Here is a 21,000-nt window from a genome sequence, read left to right on the forward strand (position 1 = left end):
ATTTCTTCTGTCTGTAACTCTGATTTGTTCATTATCTGTTATTACCGTGGATGCCTATGTGGACTCTGGCGCCGCTCTGAGTCTCATGGATTGGTCCTTCGCCAGGCGCTGTGGGTTTGATTTGGAGCCTCTGGAAGTCCCTATACCTCTGAAGGGTATTGATTCTACACCTCTGGCTTGTAATAGACCACAGTTCTGGACGCAAGTGACTATGCGTATGACTCCAGACCATCAGGAGATGATTCGCTTCCTCGTGTTGTATAATTTACATGATGTTTTAGTGCTTGGATTACCATGGTTACAATCTCATAACCCAGTACTGGACTGGAAAACTATGTCTGTGTTAAGCTGGGGATGTCGGGGGGCTCATGGGGACATACCTTTGGTTCCTATCTCGTCATCTATTCCCTCTGAGATTCCTGCATTTTTGTCGGATTTTGGGGATATTTTTGAAGAGCCTAAAATTGGTTCTCTCCCTCCCCACAGAGAGTGTGATTGCGCCATAGATCTGATTCCAGGCAGTAAATTTCCAAAGGGTCGTTTGTTTAACCTATCTGTACCTGAGCATGCTGCCATGCGAGAATATGTTAAGGAGTCCCTGGAAAAGGGACATATTCGTCCTTCTTCATCACCTTTAGGAGCTGGGTTTTTCTTTGTCTCTAAAAAGGATGGCTCGCTGAGGCCTTGTATTGATTATCGACTCCTGAATAAAATTACTGTCAAATATCAGTATCCGTTGCCGCTGCTTACTGATTTGTTTGCTCGCATAAGGGGGGCTAAGTGGTTCTCCAAGATTGATCTCCGTGGGGCATATAATTTGGTGCGAATTAAGCAAGGGGATGAGTGGAAAACCGCATTTAATACGCCTGAGGGCCACTTTGAGTATTTAGTAATGCCTTTCGGCCTTTCTAATGCGCCTTCAGTTTTTCAGTCCTTTATGCATGATATTTTCCATGAATATCTGGATAAATTTATGATTGTGTATTTGGACGATATTTTGATTTTTTCTGAGGACTGGGAGTCTCATGTTCAGCAGGTCAGGAGGGTTTTTCAGGTCTTGCGGGAGAATTCTCTGTGTGTAAAGGGTTCTAAGTGTGTTTTTGGGGTTCAAAAGATTTCCTTTTTGGGGTACATTTTTTCCCCTTCTTCTGTTGAGATGGACCCTGTCAAGGTTCGGGCTATTTGTGACTGGACGCAGCCTACTTCTCTAAAGGGTCTTCAGAAGTTCTTGGGCTTTGCTAATTTTTATCGTCGATTTATAACAGGTTTTTCTGGTGTTGCTAAGCCTCTTACGGATTTGACTAAGAAGGGTGCTGATGTTGCCAATTGGTCCTCTGCCGCTGTGGAGGCCTTTCGGGAACTTAAGCGCCGCTTTTCGTCTGCCCCTGTGTTGCGCCAGCCCGATGTCTCTCTCCCCTTTCAGGTTGAGGTCGATGCTTCCGAGATCGGAGCGGGGGCGGTTTTGTCGCAGAAAAGTTCCGATTGCTCAGTGATGAGACCTTGTGCGTTCTTTTCTCGAAAATTTTCTGCCGCCGAAAGAAATTATGATGTCGGTAATCGGGAGCTTTTGGCCATGAAGTGGGCATTTGAGGAGTGGCGTCATTGGCTTGAGGGTGCTAGACATCAGGTGGTGGTTTTGACTGATCACAAGAATCTGATTTATCTTGAGTCTTCCAGGCGCCTGAATCCTAGACAGGCGCGCTGGTCGTTGTTTTTCTCTCGGTTTAATTTTGTGGTCTCATATCTACCAGGTTCTAAGAATGTGAAGGCGGATGCCCTTTCTAGGAGTTTTGAGCCTGATTCCCCTGGTGATTCGGAACCTACAGGTATCCTTAAGGATGGGGTGATATTATCCGCTATTTCCCCAGATCTGCGACGTGCTTTGCAAGAGTTTCAGGCGGATAGACCTGATCGCTGTCCACCTGGTAGACTGTTTGTTCCTGATGATTGGACCAGTAGAGTCATCTCGGAGGTTCATTCTTCTACGCTGGCGGGTCATCCTGGAATTTTTGGTACCAGGGATTTGGTGGCTAGATCCTTCTGGTGGCCATCTCTGTCTCGTGATGTGCGTGTTTTTGTGCAGTCTTGTGATGTGTGTGCTCGGGCCAAGCCTTGTTGTTCTAGGGCTAGCGGGTTGTTGTTGCCCTTGCCTATTCCGAAGAGGCCTTGGACGCACATCTCGATGGACTTTATTTCTGATCTTCCTGTCTCTCAGAGGATGTCTGTTATCTGGGTGGTGTGTGACCGTTTTTCTAAGATGGTTCATTTGGTGCCATTGCCGAAGTTGCCTTCCTCGTCTGAGTTGGTTCCTTTGTTTTTTCAAAATGTGGTTCGCTTGCATGGTATTCCTGAAAATATCGTTTCTGATAGGGGTACCCAGTTCGTTTCTAGATTTTGGCGGGCATTCTGTGCCAGGTTGGGCATTGATTTGTCTTTTTCATCTGCCTTCCATCCTCAGACTAATGGCCAGACGGAGCGAACTAATCTAACTTTGGAGACGTATTTGAGGTGTTTTGTGTCTGCGGATCAGGATGGTTGGGTTGCCTTTTTGCCGTTGGCGGAGTTTGCTCTTAATAATCGGGCCAGTTCTGCCACTTTGGTTTCCCCTTTCTTTTGCAATTCGGGGTTTCATCCCCGTTTTTCTTCTGGTCAGGTGGAGTCTTCGGATTGTCCTGGAGTAGATGCTGTTGTGGATCGGTTGTATCGGATTTGGGAACAAGTGGTGGACAATTTGAATTTGTCCCAGGAGAGGACTCAGCGGTTTGCTAACCGCCAGCTTCAGGTTGGTCCTCGCCTTCGTGTTGGGGACTTGGTGTGGTTGTCTTCCCGTTTTGTCCCAATGAGGGTTTCTTCTCCTAAATTTAAGCCTCGGTTCATCGGTCCCTATAGGATTTTGGAGATTATTAACCCTGTTTCCTTTCGTTTGGACCTTCCGGCATCTTTCGCTATCCATAATGTGTTCCATCGGTCGTTGTTGCGGAGATACGAGGTGCCGGTGGTTCCTTCTGCTGGGCCTCCTGCTCCTGTGCTGGTTGAGGGTGAGTTGGAGTACGTTATAGAGAAGATCTTGGACTCCCGTATTTCCAGGCAGAGACTCCAGTACCTGGTTAAATGGAAGGGCTATGGTCAGGAAGATAATTCTTGGGTAACTGCCTCTGATGTTCATGCCTCGGATTTGGTTCGTGCCTTTCATAGTGCTCATCCAGGTCGCCCTGGCGGTTCTTGTGAGGGTTCGGTGCCCCCTCCTTAAGGGGGGGGGGTACTGTTGTGATCCGCTTTTTGACTCCCCTGGTGGTGGCTGGTGGTACTGGAGACTTGTGTGTGCTTTTCTGCCTCAGCTCACCTGCTTCCATCAGTTTTGGGAGTTCCCTATTTAGCCTTGCTCTCCAGTCACTTCCTTGCCAGTCATCATTGTAACCTGAGTCTTTCAGTTGCATGTTCCTGCTACTAGTCTGGTGATCAGCTAAGTGGACTCTTGTCCTTATTGTTTTGTTTTTCTTGTCCAGTTTACAGTTTTGTCATTTCCTGTTACTGGAAGCTCTTGTGGACTGAAATTGCCACTCCTGTGTCATGAGTTGACACAGGAGTTTTAAAGTAATTTCAGGATGGGTTTTTGAAAGGGTTTTTCAGCTGACCGTGAAGTCCTCTTTTGTATCCTTCCTCTATCTAGTAAGTGGACCTTGCTTTGCTAAATCTACCTTCATACTGTGTATGTCTTTTCCTCTGAACTCACCGTCAATATACGTGGGGGCTACTATCATCTTTGGGGAATTTCTCTAGAGGTAAGCCAGGTCTGTTCCTTCCTCTTCCAGGCGTAGTTAGTTCTCCGGCTGGCGCATGGCATCTAGGCAGCCGTAGGAATGCTTCCTGGCTACTGTTAGTTGTGTGGTAGATTTAGGTCACGGTCAGCTTGAGTTTCCATCACCCGAGAGCTAGTCTTTTATTTTTGTGTTTCTGATGTTCCCATGCCATTGGGGAATCATGACAATCCACTGTGTTAAGCATTAGCCTGTCTTATATAAAGCTAACCACACCCAGTAACCCATCACATGATTAGCCATGTGGTCTGACATCACCACAGGTCCTGGAACACACATATATACATGGTAATATACAACAAAGAAATACTCCGGGCTACATTACAGCAACAAGGCACTTATGTGGCACATACCTCCCGTCGACTACACACCCTTTAGCCATGCTACATACCTCCCCCCTCTGCCTAAAGCCGTGGGGCTTGGCACTTTTCCCCACTAAACAAGGGATTCTTGATAGGGCATCCGCATTACCGTGCAGCTTTCCGGCCCTATGTTCCACATGGAAACTGAAGTCCTGCAGGGCTAAGAACCAACGGGTGACCCTTTCATTTCTACCCTTTGTTTCCCTCATCCATCTTAGTGGGGCATGGTCAGATATCAGTCTGAATTTATGACCCAGCACATAGTACCGTAACGTGTCCACCGCCCACTTTATGGCCAAACACTCTTTTTCCACGACTGAGTAGTTCTTCTCAGATGAGGACAGCTTTCTACTCAGATAGAGAACAGGATGCTCCTCCCCATGTAGCTCTTGGGAAAGGACTGCTCCTACCCCAACATCTGAGACATCTGTCTGAAGAATAAATTCTTTATTAAAGTCTGGGGCCATCAGAACGGGCTGCTTACATAGAGCCCCTTTCAACTCTTGGAAGGCTGACTCTGTCTCTTCAGACCATTTAACCATCACCGATTTTGTCCCCTTTAGCAGATCAGTCAGAGGCGCAGCCACTGTGGCGAAGTTCGGGATGAACCTCCTGTAATATCCCACGATTCCCAGAAAGGCTTTAACTTGCTTTTTGGAGAGTGGTTTCGGCCATGTTTGGATTGCCTCCACTTTCCTGATTTGGGGCTTTATTTCTCCACGACCCACTATATAGCCTAGGTATTTAGCTTCTTCCTTACCCAAGGCACACTTCTTCGGGTTTATTGTAAACCCCGCCTCTCTTAGAGCATTAAACACTGCTTGGACTTTCTCCAGATGACTCTCCCAGTCCGGGCTAAAGATGACGATATCATCTAGGTACGCAGCAGCGTAGGCCTTATGGGGTGCAAGGACTCTATCCATAGCCCTCTGGAAGGTCGCCGGAGCTTCCTGTAGGCCAAACGGCATCCGGACATACTGGAAGCATCCATCAGGTGTCGAAAAGGCCGTCTTCTCCTTGGCTTCCTGTGCCATGGGGATCTGCCAATACCCCTTTGTCAAATCCAAGGTGGATATATATCTGGCGTGCCCAAGCCTTTCGATGAGCTCATCAACGCGGGGCATGGGATAAGCGTCAAACTTGGAGACCTCATTCAACTTCCGATAGTCATTGCAGAACCTCCACTCTCCATCAGGTTTTGGGACCAGGACAATTGGGCTCGACCAACCGCTTTTGGATTCCTCAATGACTCCAAGCTTCAACATACGCTCCACTTCCTTGGAGATAACTTCTCGACGAGCCTCAGGAATACGATAGGGCTTCACGTTCACCCGCACATGTGGCTCTGTTAGGACCTCGTGCTCTATGACCTTCGTGTGTCCTGGTAACTCTGAAAACAGGTCCCTGTTTTTCTGGAGTAACTCCCGGCACTGCTGTTTCTGGGTCTTCGATAGCGTCTCTGCTATAGTAACCGCTCCAACCTCACCTTTTGGGATGCTTAACAACGATGGAGTTACTGTCGGCTCTCTATCTTGCCACGGCTTGATGAGGTTAACATGGTATACTTGGAATGGTTTCCGTCTTCCTGGTTGGTGAATTTTATAATTTACTTCACCAAGTTTCTCGACAACCTCATATGGCCCTTGCCATTTGGCCAAGAACTTGCTCTCCACCGTCGGAACTAATACAAGAACTCGGTCTCCCGGATTGAACTGCCTCACTCTTGCAGACCGGTTGTAGACTCTGGCCTGAGCTTCTTGTGCCTGGAGGAGGTGTTCTTTCACAATAGGCATCACCTTTGCAATCCTCTGCTGCATCAGGGCCACATGCTCAATGACGCTTCTGTGGGGCGTGACTTCGGCTTCCCAGGTTTCCTTGGCTATATCCAGGAGTCCTCGCGGATGTCGGCCATATAGAAGCTCAAACGGTGAGAACCCTGTGGAGGCCTGTGGGACTTCACGAATGGAAAACATCAGGTAGGGTAAGAGACAATCCCAGTCTCTACCATCTTTCTCTATAGCTTTTCTCAGCATGCTCTTCAGTGTCTTATTAAATCTCTCAACAAGGCCATCTGACTGGGGATGGTACACCGAGATCCTCAACTGGGAGATTTTCAGGGCTTTGCACAACTCCCTCATCACTTTGCTCATGAATAGTGTTGAGCATTCCGATACCGCAAGTATCGGGTATCGGACGATACTTGCCGTATCGGAATTCCGATACCGAGATCCGATACTTTTGTTGTATCGGGAATCGGTATCGGGACCATATTAATGTGCAAAATAAAGAATTAAAATAAAAAATATTGATATACTCACCTCTCCGACGCAGCCTGGACATCACCGCTGGTAACCGGCAGCCTGCTTTGTTTAAAATGAGCGCGTTCAGTACCTTCCATGACGTCACGGCTTCTGATTGGTCGCGTGCCGCTCATGTGACCGCCACGCGACCAATCACAAGCCGCGACGTCATCCCTCAGGTCCTAAATTCCCTTCTAGGAATTTACCACCAATTGTAGGGATTTTACTCACTCAGGTGCGATGGCTGACACTTAGGAGGCAGGTTCCAACAAAAGTTCAAAGGTTTATTGCGTCATAAACCAAGTAGAAACACAGGAAACAAATAGCCTTTAGCTTAGGCAAAGGAAAAAAAACAAGTGTCCATTCCTTCAGACTCAGACCTCGAGCCTTCGCACACACTGGAGACTAGCACCTCCACACATATCCACTGTGTTAAGCATTAGCCTGTCTTATATAAAGCTAACCACACCCAGTAACCCATCACATGATTAGCCATGTGGTCTGACATCGCCACAGGTCCTGGAACACACATATCTACATGGTAATATACAACAAAGAAATACTCCGGGCTACATTACAGCAACAAGGCACTTATGTGGCACATACCTCCCGTCGACTACACACCCTTTAGCCATGCTACAGTATGTATATTGTTGGTTTATTATTTTTCCAAGCGAGGGTTTTCAGGTGGATTGAGAGACCAATAAAATATTAAAACCACCGGTGTGTTTATTTCATTAAAATACTTTTTAATAACGTGTGTGTGTTTTTGTAACCCTTTCATACAATTGGATTAATAATAGATAGGTGTCATAATTGACGCCTCTCCATTATTAATCTGGCTTAATGTCACCTTACAATAGCAAGGTGACATTAACCCTTCATTACCTCATATCCCACCACTACACGGGAGTGGGAAGAGAGAGGCCAAGTGCCAGAATTGGTGCATCTTCCAGATGTGCCCTTTCTGGGGTGGCTGGGGGCAGATATTTTTAGCCAGGGGGGGGCCAATAACCATGGACCCTCTCTAGGCTATTAATATCTGCCCTCAGTCACTGGCTTTACCACTCTGGCGGAGAAAATTGCACGGGAGCCCACGCCAATTTTTTCCGCAATTTAACCCTTTATTTTAGCAGCTACATTTTGCACATACACACTACTAACATTAGTAGTGTGGAATATGCAAAAAAAAGGGGATATGAGATGGTTTACTGTATGTAAACCATGTCTCATATCATGTCGGGTTTGGGAAGGAGAAATGAAAAGCCGGCAACTGAATTACCGGCTTTTCACATATATCGCGCTGAAGTAAATATAAATACAGAATATATATATATGTGTCTCAATGATATATATATATATATATATATATATATATATATATATATATATATATACTGTATATATGTTTTCACGAACATTTGAGCACATAAATCCATTAGATGTCGGTTTTGCAAGCCTGCGAGAAAATATCGCAGTACGGATGCCATACGGATTACATACGGAGGATGCCATGCGCAAAATACGCTGACACACCCTGCCTACGGATGACATACGGATCACTATTTTGGGGACTTTTCTGCGTATTACGGCCGTAATAAACGGACCGTATTTATATACGCTGAGTGTGAGGCCAGCCAAACTGTTCATTTCTGTTATGTAATGATTTTCCATCTATGTAAGAAAGACTAGGGGGATAATAAGCTCTTGTTTTTGCTATGTACAGAAGATATTCCTCTTACAATCAGAAACCGACCTTAGAGAAAATTGCTTATAGAGGGGTGAAAAAAATAAAAAAACAAGTTTAAGCCCAAAACTGGGTAATCTTGAAGCACACTAAGGAACTTGCCACTGGGATTGGTTTTATCGCTGAGCCACCTAGGAATGCCCACTTTTGGGCTTTAAACCCCCTTTCAGCCCAGGAGTCATGGGATATCCAGGTACGGGCAATATTTTTATATTTGTGTCTTCACATGTTTCATCTTTTTTTTAGGTTACCTGTACGTGAAACCAGAGACCGTGCCCAAAATTAATCGCGGAGAAGAGTTGTGTGTGAGCAGCGACTTGTACACACATAGAAGAAAAAGGAATGCCCAAACCCTCTCAGGTATAGAAGTACACCCAAACACTTCATCTCCATTTTCAACATCTCTACTGCACGAATAGATCTACATTGGTTTGGATAGGATAATGTTTCAGTTCACAGACTTCAAACAGAGATATTAACAATAATGAAGTGCTCAGAGATAACATAAACTTGAAAGCCGCATAGTTTTTGATTTAACTATTTAAGTGTATTATCTTAAGTCCCTATTGTTAATATTTCAGTTGAGGCCAGATGGAGGAAGTAGGCGATCAGTGATTGTGAGTGTGTGATCACTCCAGTTCCTATAACCGCTGCATCTTCGGCATAGTGAGCAGTAAAGGCTATAAATTAGAGCACAGGAAACTTAGGAAATAGAATGGTCTTCATATACAGTGGGGAAAATAAGTATTTGATACACTGCCGAATTTGCAAGTTTTCCCACCATCAAAGAATGGAGAAGTCTGTAATTTTTATCGTAGGTACACTTCACCTGTTGAGAGACAGAATCTAAAAATAAAAACCAAAAAATCACTGTCACTCACAGTGTAGGAAAGACAAAGTGCAACACAAAGGGATAAGGGGAAGGGAACCCAACACTAGGGAAGGGCGAGTGAAGACCGCTAGGCACACCTAACGTCACCCTGTCTGCCCTAAACGTCCCTATATAGGTTCTGCACCTATCGCCAAGCAGAATACCTAAACCTTGCCTGACCCTAGCATTAAGCCCTGCTTAGGGAAGGACTGGGTGACGCTGGTCGATCCCCACTATAAATAAAGACAAATGGGATACACAAGCAAGGGGAACACTTAGCTTGAGTAGATTCAGAGAGAAGCACAGACTTCGTCCAAACACCAAAGAGGAAGATAGCCAACTGCTATGGCTCCAAGCCTCAACAGGGAAATGGAAATATCGCCGACAACTCCCAGCAGCAAGCTTGGAGTTATAAACACCCCGGTCCAGGTGTATGAACTAGAACTAGGGGAAGGCTGTCACTGGGTCCTAGAGTCAGAAGGACCAGGAAGAAGTCTGCTAAGCAAACTGCTGAGACCTTCTGCAGTCACATGCAGAGCAACGGTCTGCAGCCTCTGACACACCCATGACAATCACATTGTATGATTTTTGCATAATTAGCATTTTATTGCATGAAATAAGCATTTGATACAAAAGAAATGCAAGACTTAATATTTGGTGCAGAAACTTTCTTTGCAATTACAGAGGTCAGATGTTTCCTGTAGTTCTTGACGAAGTTTGCACACACTGCAGCAGGGATTTTGGCCCACTCCTCCATACAGATCTTAACATAGTAACATGGTTAGCAAGGCCAAAAAAGACATTTGTCCATCCAGTTCAGCCTATATTCCGTATATCCCCAGATCTACGTTTTTCTAAAGAACCTAATAACTGTAAGATACAATATTGTTACTCTCCAGGAAGACATCCAGGCCTCTCTTGAACCCCTCGACTGAGTTGCCATCACCAACTCCTCAGGCAAAAAATGTCAGATTCTTACTGCTCTAACAGTAAAAAATCCTCTTGTATGTTGGTGGAAAAACCTTCTCTCCTCCAGATGCAGAGAATGCCCTCTTGTGACCGTCACATTCCTTTGTATAAACAGATCCTCGGAGAGACATTTGTATTGTCCCGTTATATACAGTACTTATACATGGTTATTAGATCGCCCCTCAGTCTTCTTTTTTCTAGAATAAATAATCCTAGTTGTGCTAATCTCTCTGTGTATTGTAGTTCCCCTATCCCCTTTATTAATTTTGTTGCCCTCCTTTGTACTCGCTCTAGTTTCATTATAGCCTTCCTGAGCACCGGTGCCCAAAACTGTACACAGTACTCCATGTGCGGTCTAACCAGGGATTTGCACAGAGGCAGTATAATGCTCTCATAATGTGTATCCAGACCTCTTTTAATGCACCCCATGATCCTGTTTGCCTTGGCAGCCGCTGCCTGGCACTCGCTGCTCCAGGTATGTTTATTCTTAACTAAGTCCTTCTCCATGTCAGATTTACCCAGTGGTTTCCCATTCAGTGTGTAATGGTGATATTGATTCCTTCTTCCCATGTGTATAACCTTACATTTATCATTGTTAAACCTCATCTGCCACCTTTCAGCCCAAGTTTCCAACTTATCCAGATCCATCTGTAGCAGAATACTATCTTCTCTTGTATTGACTGCTTTGCACAGTTTTGTATCATCATAGGTCCCAACACCGACCCCTGCGGTACCCCACTGGTCACAGCAACCCAGTTAGAGAATATACCATTTATAACCACCCTCTGCTTTCTATCACTAAGCCAGTTACTTACCCATTTACACACATTTTCCCCCAGACCCAGCATTCTCATTTTGTGTACCAACCTCTTGTGTGGCACAGTATCAAACAAACGCTTTCGAAAAATCAAGATATACCACGTTCAATAACTCACCTTGGTCGAGTCTGTAGCTTACCTCTTCATAAAAACTGATTAGATTGGTTTGACAGGAACATTTCCTCATAAACCCATGCTGATATGGAGTTAAACAGTTATTCTCATTGAGATAATCCAGAATAACATCCCTCAGAAACCCTTCAAATATTTTACCAACAATAGAGGTTAGACTTACTGGCCTATAATTTCCAGGTTCACTATTAGAGCCCTTTGTGAATATTGGTACCACATTTGCTATGCACCAGTCCTGTGGAACAGACCCCATAACTGTAGAGTCCCTAAAGATAAGAAATAATGGTTTGTCTATTACATTACTTAGTTCTCTTAGTACTCGTGGGTGTATGCCATCTGGACCCGGAGATTTATCTATTTTAATCTTATTTAGCCGGTTTTGCACCACTTCTTGGGTTAGATTGGTGACCCTTAATATATAGGGCTTTCTTTGTCTCTTGGCATTTCACCTATCATTTTATTTTCCACCGTGAATACCGTGGAAAAGAGGGTGTTTAATATATTAGCTTTTTCCTCATCATCTACAACCATTCTTTACTCATAATTTTTTGTAAGGGGCCTACACTTTCACTTTTGATTCTTTTACTATTGATATAGTTGTAGAGCAGTTTAAGATTAGTTTTACTCTCCTTAGCAATGTGCTTCTCTGTTTCCTTTTTGGCAGCTTTAGTTAGTTTTTTTAGATACAGTATTTTTCTCCCTATAGTTTTTAGAGCTTAAACGGTGCCATCCTGCTTTGGTAGTTTAAATGCTTTCTTTTTACTCTTAATTGCCCCTCTTTCTTCTTTGTTTAGCCACATTGGGTTTTTCCTATTTCTTGTCCTTTTATGCCCACAAGATATAAAATACTTACAGTGCCTATTTAGGATGTTCTTAAACATTTCCCATTTATTATCTGTATTCTTTCAGGTTTTGAGGCTGTCGTTGGGGAACATTGAGTTTCAGCTTCCTCCAAAGATTTTCTATTGGATTAAGGTCTGGAAACTGGCTAGGCCACTCCAGAACCCTGAAATGCTTCTTTCGGAGCCACTCCTTAGTTGCCCTGGCTGCATGTTTTGGGTCATTGTCATCCTAGAAGACCCAGCCATGACTCATCTTCAATGCTGTTTTGAATGAAAGGAGGATGTTCTCAAAAATCTCACGATACATGACCTCATCCATCTTCTCTTCATTTTGTTGCAGTCATCATGTCCCCTTTGCAGAAAAGTACCCTCAAAGTATGATGTTTCCCCACCATGCTTCACTGTTGAGACGGTGTTCTTGGGATTGTACTCATCCTTCTTTTTCCTCCAAGTATGGCTAGTGGAGTTGATACCAAAAAGTTCCATTTTGGTCTCATCTGACCAGATAACCTTCTCCCTTGGCTTCTCTGAATCCTCTAGATAGTTATTGGCAAACTTCAAACGGGCCTGGACATGTACTGGTGTAAATTGGGGGACCTTGCGTGCTTTGCAAGATTTTAATCCATGACGGCGTAGTGTGTTACTAATGGTAATGTTTGAGACTGTGGTTCCAGCTCTCTTCAGGTCATTGACCAGGTCCTCCCATGTAGTTCTGGGCTGATTACTAACGTTTCTCACAATCATACTTACCCCACTAGGTGAGATCATTCATGGAGGCCCCAGACTGAGGAAGATTGACAGTTATCTTATGTTTTTTCAATTTAATTGTGCCAACAGTTGTTGCCTTCTTACCAACCTGCTTGCCTATTGTCCTGTAGCTGTCACGGGTGTGTCAGGGGTAACTGACAGTCATCCTGGATCTGGCTGCAGAAGGTCATTACGATTAGCTCAAGCACCTTCTATATTTTTGTATCTCTGCTGTGTAGCGATATCCCTCTCCTTTTAGGACCCAACGGTTATCTCAACCTTCTGCTTTTAATTAGGCACCTTGCTGAAGGTTTAATTAATTCAGCTTCGGCAGTATGTTGCTAGTTGGAATAACTAACAGTCGGTTAGTGCTTTCTCAGAAGACTCTTGGAGGATTAACTCTGCCGCTGTGTGCGGTTTGTCTCCTAAACAAATTAGCTTCAGCAGAGCCTGTTGTTGCTTCACTAAGGCAGTGCTGCAGAGTCTGCTTCCGGCTGATGTGCTCTGAGATACCACATCGGAGATAGAGGATGATTAGGAGCAGGAGGGGGTGCAGGAACTGCTGTAGTAGGTAGAGGAAACCCTAATAGAAGTAGGGCCAGCAATACTTGACATCGCAAGTACATGCACAGTTCCAGGGTGTGGCCCAGCCCCAGCCTCCACTAAGTTCACCCAGTGTGCCCTCAGGGAAAAGTAGCGTCCCTGGTCACAAGCGCTTGTCAGCCGTCAAATGGCCAATGCCAGTAAGTGCGTTGGTAAGGGCACGGGTAATGTTCCTGGATAGAGATGAGTGAATTTGCTCGGGTTCCCTCTTATTGGGCAAGCTATAGCGCTTGCCGAATAAGCTGCAGAGGAAACCAGGCTTCGTGGATTGTGCCAGCTGATCGGCGCTGCAGCTGCATGTGTTGCGGCTTTGTGACAGTCACGACACATGCATGGAGAGCCCAACAAACAGGCTCTTCATGCATGTGTCATGACTGTGACACAGCCACGACACATGCAGCTGCGGCGCCGATCAGCTGATCGGCCGGCGCTATCCAGGAAGCTGGATTCCTTCTGCAGCTTATTCGGCAACTGCTATAGCTTGCCGAATGAGAGGGAACCCAAGAAAATTCGCTCATCTCTATTCCTGGACACATGATAATACAAGGTGGGGACACCGCACCGGGAGAAAAAGTGATGGGTGGGGACCAAGTACTGAATAATAGCTGCCGCCATGAGTCGGCGGAAATCATCTGTGTCTAAGAGCCTAAATGGCAACATTTCCTTGGCAAGGAGCCTGGAAATGTGCCCGTTTAGCATTTGTGCTTATGGGTGGGTGTTACGGGTGTGTCAGGGGTGGCTGACACTCATCCTGGATCTGGCTATAGAAGGTCTTTTCGATTAGCTCAAGCACCTTCTTGATTTTTGTATCTCTGTTGTGGAGCGATATCCTTCTCCCTTTAGGACCCAGTGGTCCTTCTGCTGCTAATTAGACACCTTGCTGAAGGTTTAATTCATTCACCGTCTGCAGAATGTTGCTGGTATTATCGCTCACTTGTCTCTGTCTAGTTGAAAGTACTAACTTAGTACTTTCTCAGAAGACTCTTGGAGGATTGCTGGCATGACGTCTCGTAGGTCTTCTCAAGCCAAGAGTTCCCCTTGTTTGTCTACCCTCTCTGTCTTTAGCTGTAGAGGGGACTGACTAGTGCCAACCCCATCTTCCCAACCAGGGCCTATAACTAGGGTCAGGCAGGAATTAAGTTCTTGCTTCGCGGTAGGTGCAGAACCTAGATAGGGACGTTTAGGGCAGACAGGGTGATTTTAGATCTACCTAGGGGTCTCCACTCCCCACTTCCCTAGTGTTTGGCCTCCTCCCTCCCTCTCCCCATAGTTGTGCACTTACTTCTTCCTCACCCAGTGTGACAGTAGCCCATCCCACGCTTCTGCAGGTCTACAATTTTATCCCTAGTGTCCTTAGACAGCTCTATGGTCTTGGCCATGATGGAGAGATTGGAGTGTGATTGAGTGTTTGGACAGGGTCTTTTGTACAGGTGACAAGTGCAAACAGGTGCAGTTAATAATGAGTAATTGCAGGTAATGAGTACAGAGTAGGAGGACTTCTTGAAAAAAAAATATCAGGACTGTGAGAGACAGAATTCCTGCTGGTTGGTAGGTGATCAAATACTTATTTCATGCAATAAAATGCAAATTAATTATGTAAAAATCATAAAATGTGTTTTTCTGTTTTTTATTTTTAGATTCTGTCTCTCACAGGTGAAGTGTATCTACAATAATAATTACAGACCTCTCCAATCTTTGTAGGTGGGAAAACTTGCAAAATCGGCAGCGTATCAAATACTTATTTTTCCCACTGTAGGGAATGAACAATTAAAAAAAAAAAAAAGTTGTAAATTTACTAATATCATTTTGATTGTAGCAGGGAGGTGCGAAGGTAAAGACAATGGGTGCTATTTTCCGAGTAGGGTCCATTGCAGATTAACCCCTTACTGACATCAGACGTATTAGTACGCTGATGTCAGTATCCCACCCTTTGATATGGGCTCCAGCGGTGAGCCCACATCTTTCCGGGGACATGTCAGCTGTCAACTATTAACTAGTTAATTGCCGGTGTCAAACTCTGATAGCTGCATTTAAATTGTGCTTCCGGCCATCAGGCTGGAAATACGCGCATCAGTGACCCATGTGATCGGGGGTCATCGGTTCATCGGCATGACAACCAGAGGTCTCCTTGAGACCTCTATGGTTGTCAGTGCCGGATTGCTGTGAGCGCCACCCAGTGGTCGGTGCTTATAGCAACTTGGCAATTCTACTACATAGAGGCGATCTGAACATTGCCTCTATGTAGCAGAGCCGACCGAGCTGTAGCAGCTTCTAGTCTCCTATGGAGACTATTGAAGCATGGCGAAAGTTAAAAAATAAGTGTTTAAAAATATAAAAAAAAATAAAAGTTCAAATCACTCCCCTTTCGCCCCATTCAAAATAAAACAATGAAAATCAAATCAAACATACACATATTTGTTATCACCGCGTTCAGAATCGCCCGATCTATCAATGAAAAAGCATTAGCCTGATCGCTAAATGGCGTAGCGATAAAAAAAGTCAAAACGCCAAAATTACTTTTTTTGGTCGCCGAGGCATTGCATTAAAATGCAATAACGAGCGATCAAAAGATCGTATCTGCACCAAAATGGTATCATTAAAAACGTTAGCTCAGCACGCAAAAAATAAGCATTCACTCAACCTGAGATCACGAAAAATGGAGACGCTACGGGTATCGGAATATTGCACAATTTTTTTTTTAAACAAAGTTTGCAATTTTTTTTACCACTTAGATAAAAAAGAACATAGGCATGTTTGGTGTCTATGAACTTGTAATGACCTGGAGAATCATATTGGCAGGTCAGTTTTATCATTTAGTGAACCTAGAAAAGGAGGGGAGCGAAAAATGAAAATGCAAAATCAAAAAAAGCTCTGGTCATGAAGGGGGTTAAGACATACCTTTTCAGTTAATCATTTTAGTGTATTGAGCCCCATTTGTTTAAATTGCAGCTGAAGCCATGAAGAAGTAGGAATCGATAATTGCATGGATTGTGTGATCACTCTGATTCCTATAATTTCTGCATTTTCAGCATAGTGAGCAGTAAATGTTATAAACTATAGCACTTGTAACGTAGGGAATAGGAAAAAAAGTTTACATAAATCGTGTTCACTTTTTTTTCTAAAATTTGTAAAATATGAACTATTTGTATATTTGTGCCAGGGGATCCCAAAGATAAAGACGATGGATGCCGTTCTCCAAGCCTGTCAATTACAGATTCAAGGAGATCTTCATCCAGAACCTGTAAAAAACAGGACAAATTAACAACTGGTTTAACTGAGGAGTCCATGCCTGGAGAAAGCCCAGCAAATATGGAAGATCTAGCATTCACTGAGGAGCAAGATGACAGCTCGGAGGCTGTGGAGGACCAGAGCAGTCTATTGTCCAAAGTGTACACATGTGGCGAATGTGGTGACTGCTTTGAGGAACAGGCAGAATTCCTTGTGCACAAAGACTCCCATATGGAGGAAAGAAACTCAGTCAAACATAATATGAGTTTGACTCCTACTAGACATAAGACAGGAAAAAATGGTGGCAGCCGCCTTAGACACATGAAACATGTCACATATGTATCAGACAAAATTATAACCAAACAGACTCGGACAGAACCAAAAGCTTACGTATGCAAAGAGTGTGGAAAGAACTTCACCCAAAATGCTAGCCTGATTGTCCACAGACGGACCCATACGGGAGAAAGGCCCCATACTTGCAAAACTTGCTTAAAAAGCTTCATAAGTGGGTCTTACTTGGTCATGCACCAAAGGGTCCACACAGGAGAGCGGCCGTATGGCTGTAATGATTGTGGTAAAAGGTTTATCAGCAGCTCAAACCTCATCATCCACCAGAGGGTCCACACCGGTGAGAAGCCGTATCTCTGCACAGAATGCGGCAAATGCTTTGGTCACAGTTCACATCTGGTTAGACATCAGAAGGTCCACACGGGAGAAAGACCCTTCACTTGTGCCGAATGTGGAAAGTCCTTCTCTCGAAGTTCACATCTGGTTCGGCATCAGACCATTCACATGAGAGGCCCGGCGAACTTGGCTGTGTGACCACCTGGAGACATGTAGGCCTCTTTAGAACTTATGCCAACCATTTTAACTTGACTGTATTATGTAGATATGTACAATATATGTATATTTATCATTGTATTGTAAGATAGCAGGAACGCGAGATGCAGTGACGAACAGGAAGCAGGACAAGAGTTAAAGGGATTATTACAAGGGTTACTCCACACAGGAAGAAAAAGGGTTAAGATGAAAGTAAAACTGGATGTTGTGTCAGGGTAGGAACAAACGGTTATGAAACTGGTAAACTTATCAGTCTGATGGTTTCCGGGATGTGGAAGCTTGAAATCCTACAGTGACGCATGAAGTCTCTGGCCTGTTCTTGAAAGAAGGTGATGAACTGTCTCAGGACGGAAACGGCATGTCCTGGTTCCCTAAGGCGAGGTAACGGGTTACCACGGCAACGTCCACGAAGTGAAGCAGTCTCTGACACCACCGGAAGATGTCTCCGAACAGTGCTGGTGGCGGGGATGAAGCTACCCGGTTCTCGGCAGTCCGCCAGGTCAGATTTAGGCTGCGCACTCACGGCAGTCGGCGGAACGATGCGGGTCAGATCTTCGGTCGTTGGGGTGAACGGACACACATATTTATGTCCCTCATGGTCAATGTGGTGCTGCATCGTGGGACTGCACTATCACATTGCCCAACAGAGAGTGAGTCGACCTTCTGCTGCATGCTCTTTCTTCCCGCCAAGTGTTCCGCTTTCCCGCGCACCACCCCTTTTATCCCTGACATGCACCCTACAGTTGAGTGCAAAGGTCTGTCCGAGTTGGAAAGCTTTCCCCCCAGCAACAATGGTGACAGCCTCGATAGTTCCGGAACCGGCACGAGAGAAGCATCACCGGCCCGGTCCATCTTCCTACACTATTGCAGTTCTAAATATTGTCTTAAGAGACATTCATGGTCTGAAACTTATTTTTTGCCTTCAGACATCATCACTAACTTTTGATAAGTTGATTTTGATCCCTTTGAGTAGCTATGAGAATATTTTTTTTTTTTTAGCTATATACTGCCCATTACAGAAAACCCATGTCAATATGCCCAGTTAAAAGGAAGTCCACACCACAAAACTACAAAACGCTGTACTTGCGTGACCCTGTAGCTACACGTAAGGTGCGCTGGCAATCTCTCACACTGATTACCACAACATTGGGGACCTGCTAAAAAAAATTGACTTTTATCGTTAACGAAATTCTCATTGGTCTGGAACTCTAAATATGATGATAAGCCATTGATGTTAGAACAGTGAAGGTCCAACTCTTGGCTCCCAAAATCCGCTTGAAGTAGTCGCGAATGCTGCAACTCTTTCTTTCTAGGCATAGTTCCATACTTATGATTGTGGCTGTACATGCTACTGCAGCTTAGTCACATTGTATGAATGAGTAATGTAATGAGTTGTCATTCCAAGCAAAGCCACTATGAAACATACAGAGTTACACACGTGGTCAAAATTGTTGGTACCCCTCGTTTAATGACAGAAAAACCCACAATGGTCACAGAAATAACTGACAAAAGTAATAATAAATAAAAGATCTATGAAAATGAACAAATGAAAGTCAGACATTGCTAGTCAACCATGCTTCTACAGAATTGAAAAAAAAATAAAACACATGACATAGGCCTGGACAGAAATGATGGTACCGCTGAAAATATGTGACAAAAGGGCCATGTTAAGTAAAGGTATGTCCACTAACTAGCATCACAGGTGTCTACAATCTTGGAATCAGTGAGTGGGCCTCTATATAGGGCTACAGATACTCACTGTGCTGTTTGTTTGCATGGTGTGTATCACACTCAACATGGACCAGAGGAAGTGAAGGAAAGAGTTGGCTCAGGAGATTAGGAAGAAAATTATAGACAAACATGTTAAAGGTAAAAGTTATAACACCATCCTCAAGCAGCTTGATGTTCTTGTGACTACAGTTGCACATATTACCATTGTTGAGAAAATATCTTAAAAAGCCAGACTGGAATTTGCCAAACTACATGTTGACAAGCCACAAAGCTTATGGGAGAATGTCATATGGACAAATGAGACAAAAATGTAACGTTTTGGCAAAGCACATGAGATCTATGTTCACAGATGGAAAAATGAAGCATATCTAGAAAAGAACAATGTCCCTACTGTGAAACATGGAGGAGGCTCTGTTATGTTCTGTGGCTGCTTTGCTGCATCTGGCACAGGGTGTCTAGAATCTTTGCAGGGTACAATAAAATCTCAAGATTATCGGGATTTTAGAGAGAAATGTGCTGCCCAGTGTCAGAAAGTCTCAGTCGCACGTCATGGGTCTTGCAACTGGATAATGACCCAAAACACACAGCTAAAAACACCCAACTTTTTCCACCTTTAACATCACCCATAATCTGTACAATTCCATTGAAAAATAAACTGAAATCTTGTAGAAAAATAAAAATAAAGAAAGATAAAAATATAAAATAATAAAAAGATAAAATAATGTTAATTATATCCACTATTAGAGCAGAAAGACAGGGTGGACAGCATCAGATCAGATACAGGAAGGCCAGCAGTCTTAGCAGCCTCTTCTTACCTCAGCCCCCTGGTATCTCTAGTATCATTTCAGATAGACAGTGTGGACAGCAGTGTGAGCAGCCTCTTGTTACTTGAGCACCACTGGCATCTCCAGTATCAGATCAGATAGACAGAGTGGACAGCAGTGTGAGCAGCCTCTTGTTACTTCAGCACTACTATTATCTCCAGTATTAGATCAGATATTAGATCAGATAAACAGGGGGTGGATAGCAGTGTGAGTAACCTCTTCTTACCTCAGCAGTCCTGGTGGTTTCTGTATTCGATCATATAGACAGGGTGGACAGCAGTGTGAACAGCCTTTTACCTCAGCACTCCTTTTATCTCCAGTATTAGATCATATAGACATGGCGGACAGCAGTGTGAGCAGCCTTTTACCTCAGCACTCCTGGTACCTTCAATATCAGATAGGGTGGACAGCAATGTGAGCAGCCTCTTACTTTAGCACTCCTGATGTTATCAGTATTAGATCATATAGACAGGGTGGACAACAGAGTGAGCAGCCTCTTACCTCAGCGCTCCTGGAATCTCCAATATTAAATCAGCTAGGGTAGACAGGTGTAAGCAGCCTCTTCTTACCTTAGCACTCCTGGTATCTCCAGTACAAGAACAGATAGACATGGTATTCAGTACTTTTAGCAGCCTTTTATCTCAGTACTCCTGGTATCTCCAGTATCAGATCAGATAGACAGGGTGGACAGCAATATATGCAGCCTTGCATTACCTCGGCACCCCTGGTATCTCACTATCAGATAGATAAAGTGGACAGCAGTGTGTGCAGCCTCTTGTTATCTAACCACTCCTTGTATCTCCAGTATTACATCAGATAGACAGGGTGGACAGCAATTTGAGAAGCCTCTTCTTAACTCAGCATCCATGTTATCCCCAGTATTAGAACAGATAAACAAGGTGGACAGCAGTGTGAGCAGCCTCTTCTAATCTCAGCACCTCTGGTATCTCCAGTATTAGATCAGAGAGACAGCATGGACAGTAGTGTGAGCAGCCTCTTCTTATCTCAGCACTCCTGGTATCTCCAGTATTAGATCAGATAGGGTGAACAGCAGTGTGAGCAGCCTCTTCTTACCTCAACATTTCTGGTAGCTTCAGTATCAGATAAGATAGACAGGGTGGACAGCAGTTTGAACAGCCTCGCCTGACTGCAGAACTCCTGGTATCTC

General features: G+C 44.3%; 1 protein-coding gene across 1 annotated transcript in view; it reads left to right on the forward strand.

Moving 5' to 3' along the window:
* Nucleotides 1-21,000, forward strand: part of LOC143768707 (uncharacterized) — a 68,397-nt gene that overhangs the window by 41,885 nt on the left and 5,512 nt on the right. The window contains exons 4-5 of the mRNA XM_077257363.1: nt 8,474-8,587; nt 16,370-17,273. Of these exons, the coding sequence (XP_077113478.1) occupies nt 8,474-8,587; nt 16,370-17,259 (1,004 nt within the window). The 3' untranslated portion in view covers nt 17,260-17,273. The remainder of the gene's footprint in view (nt 1-8,473; nt 8,588-16,369; nt 17,274-21,000) is intronic.

The sequence above is a fragment of the Ranitomeya variabilis genome, chromosome 1 (genome assembly GCF_051348905.1).
Source record: "Ranitomeya variabilis isolate aRanVar5 chromosome 1, aRanVar5.hap1, whole genome shotgun sequence".
In the NCBI taxonomy this organism is placed as follows: domain Eukaryota; kingdom Metazoa; phylum Chordata; class Amphibia; order Anura; family Dendrobatidae; genus Ranitomeya; species Ranitomeya variabilis.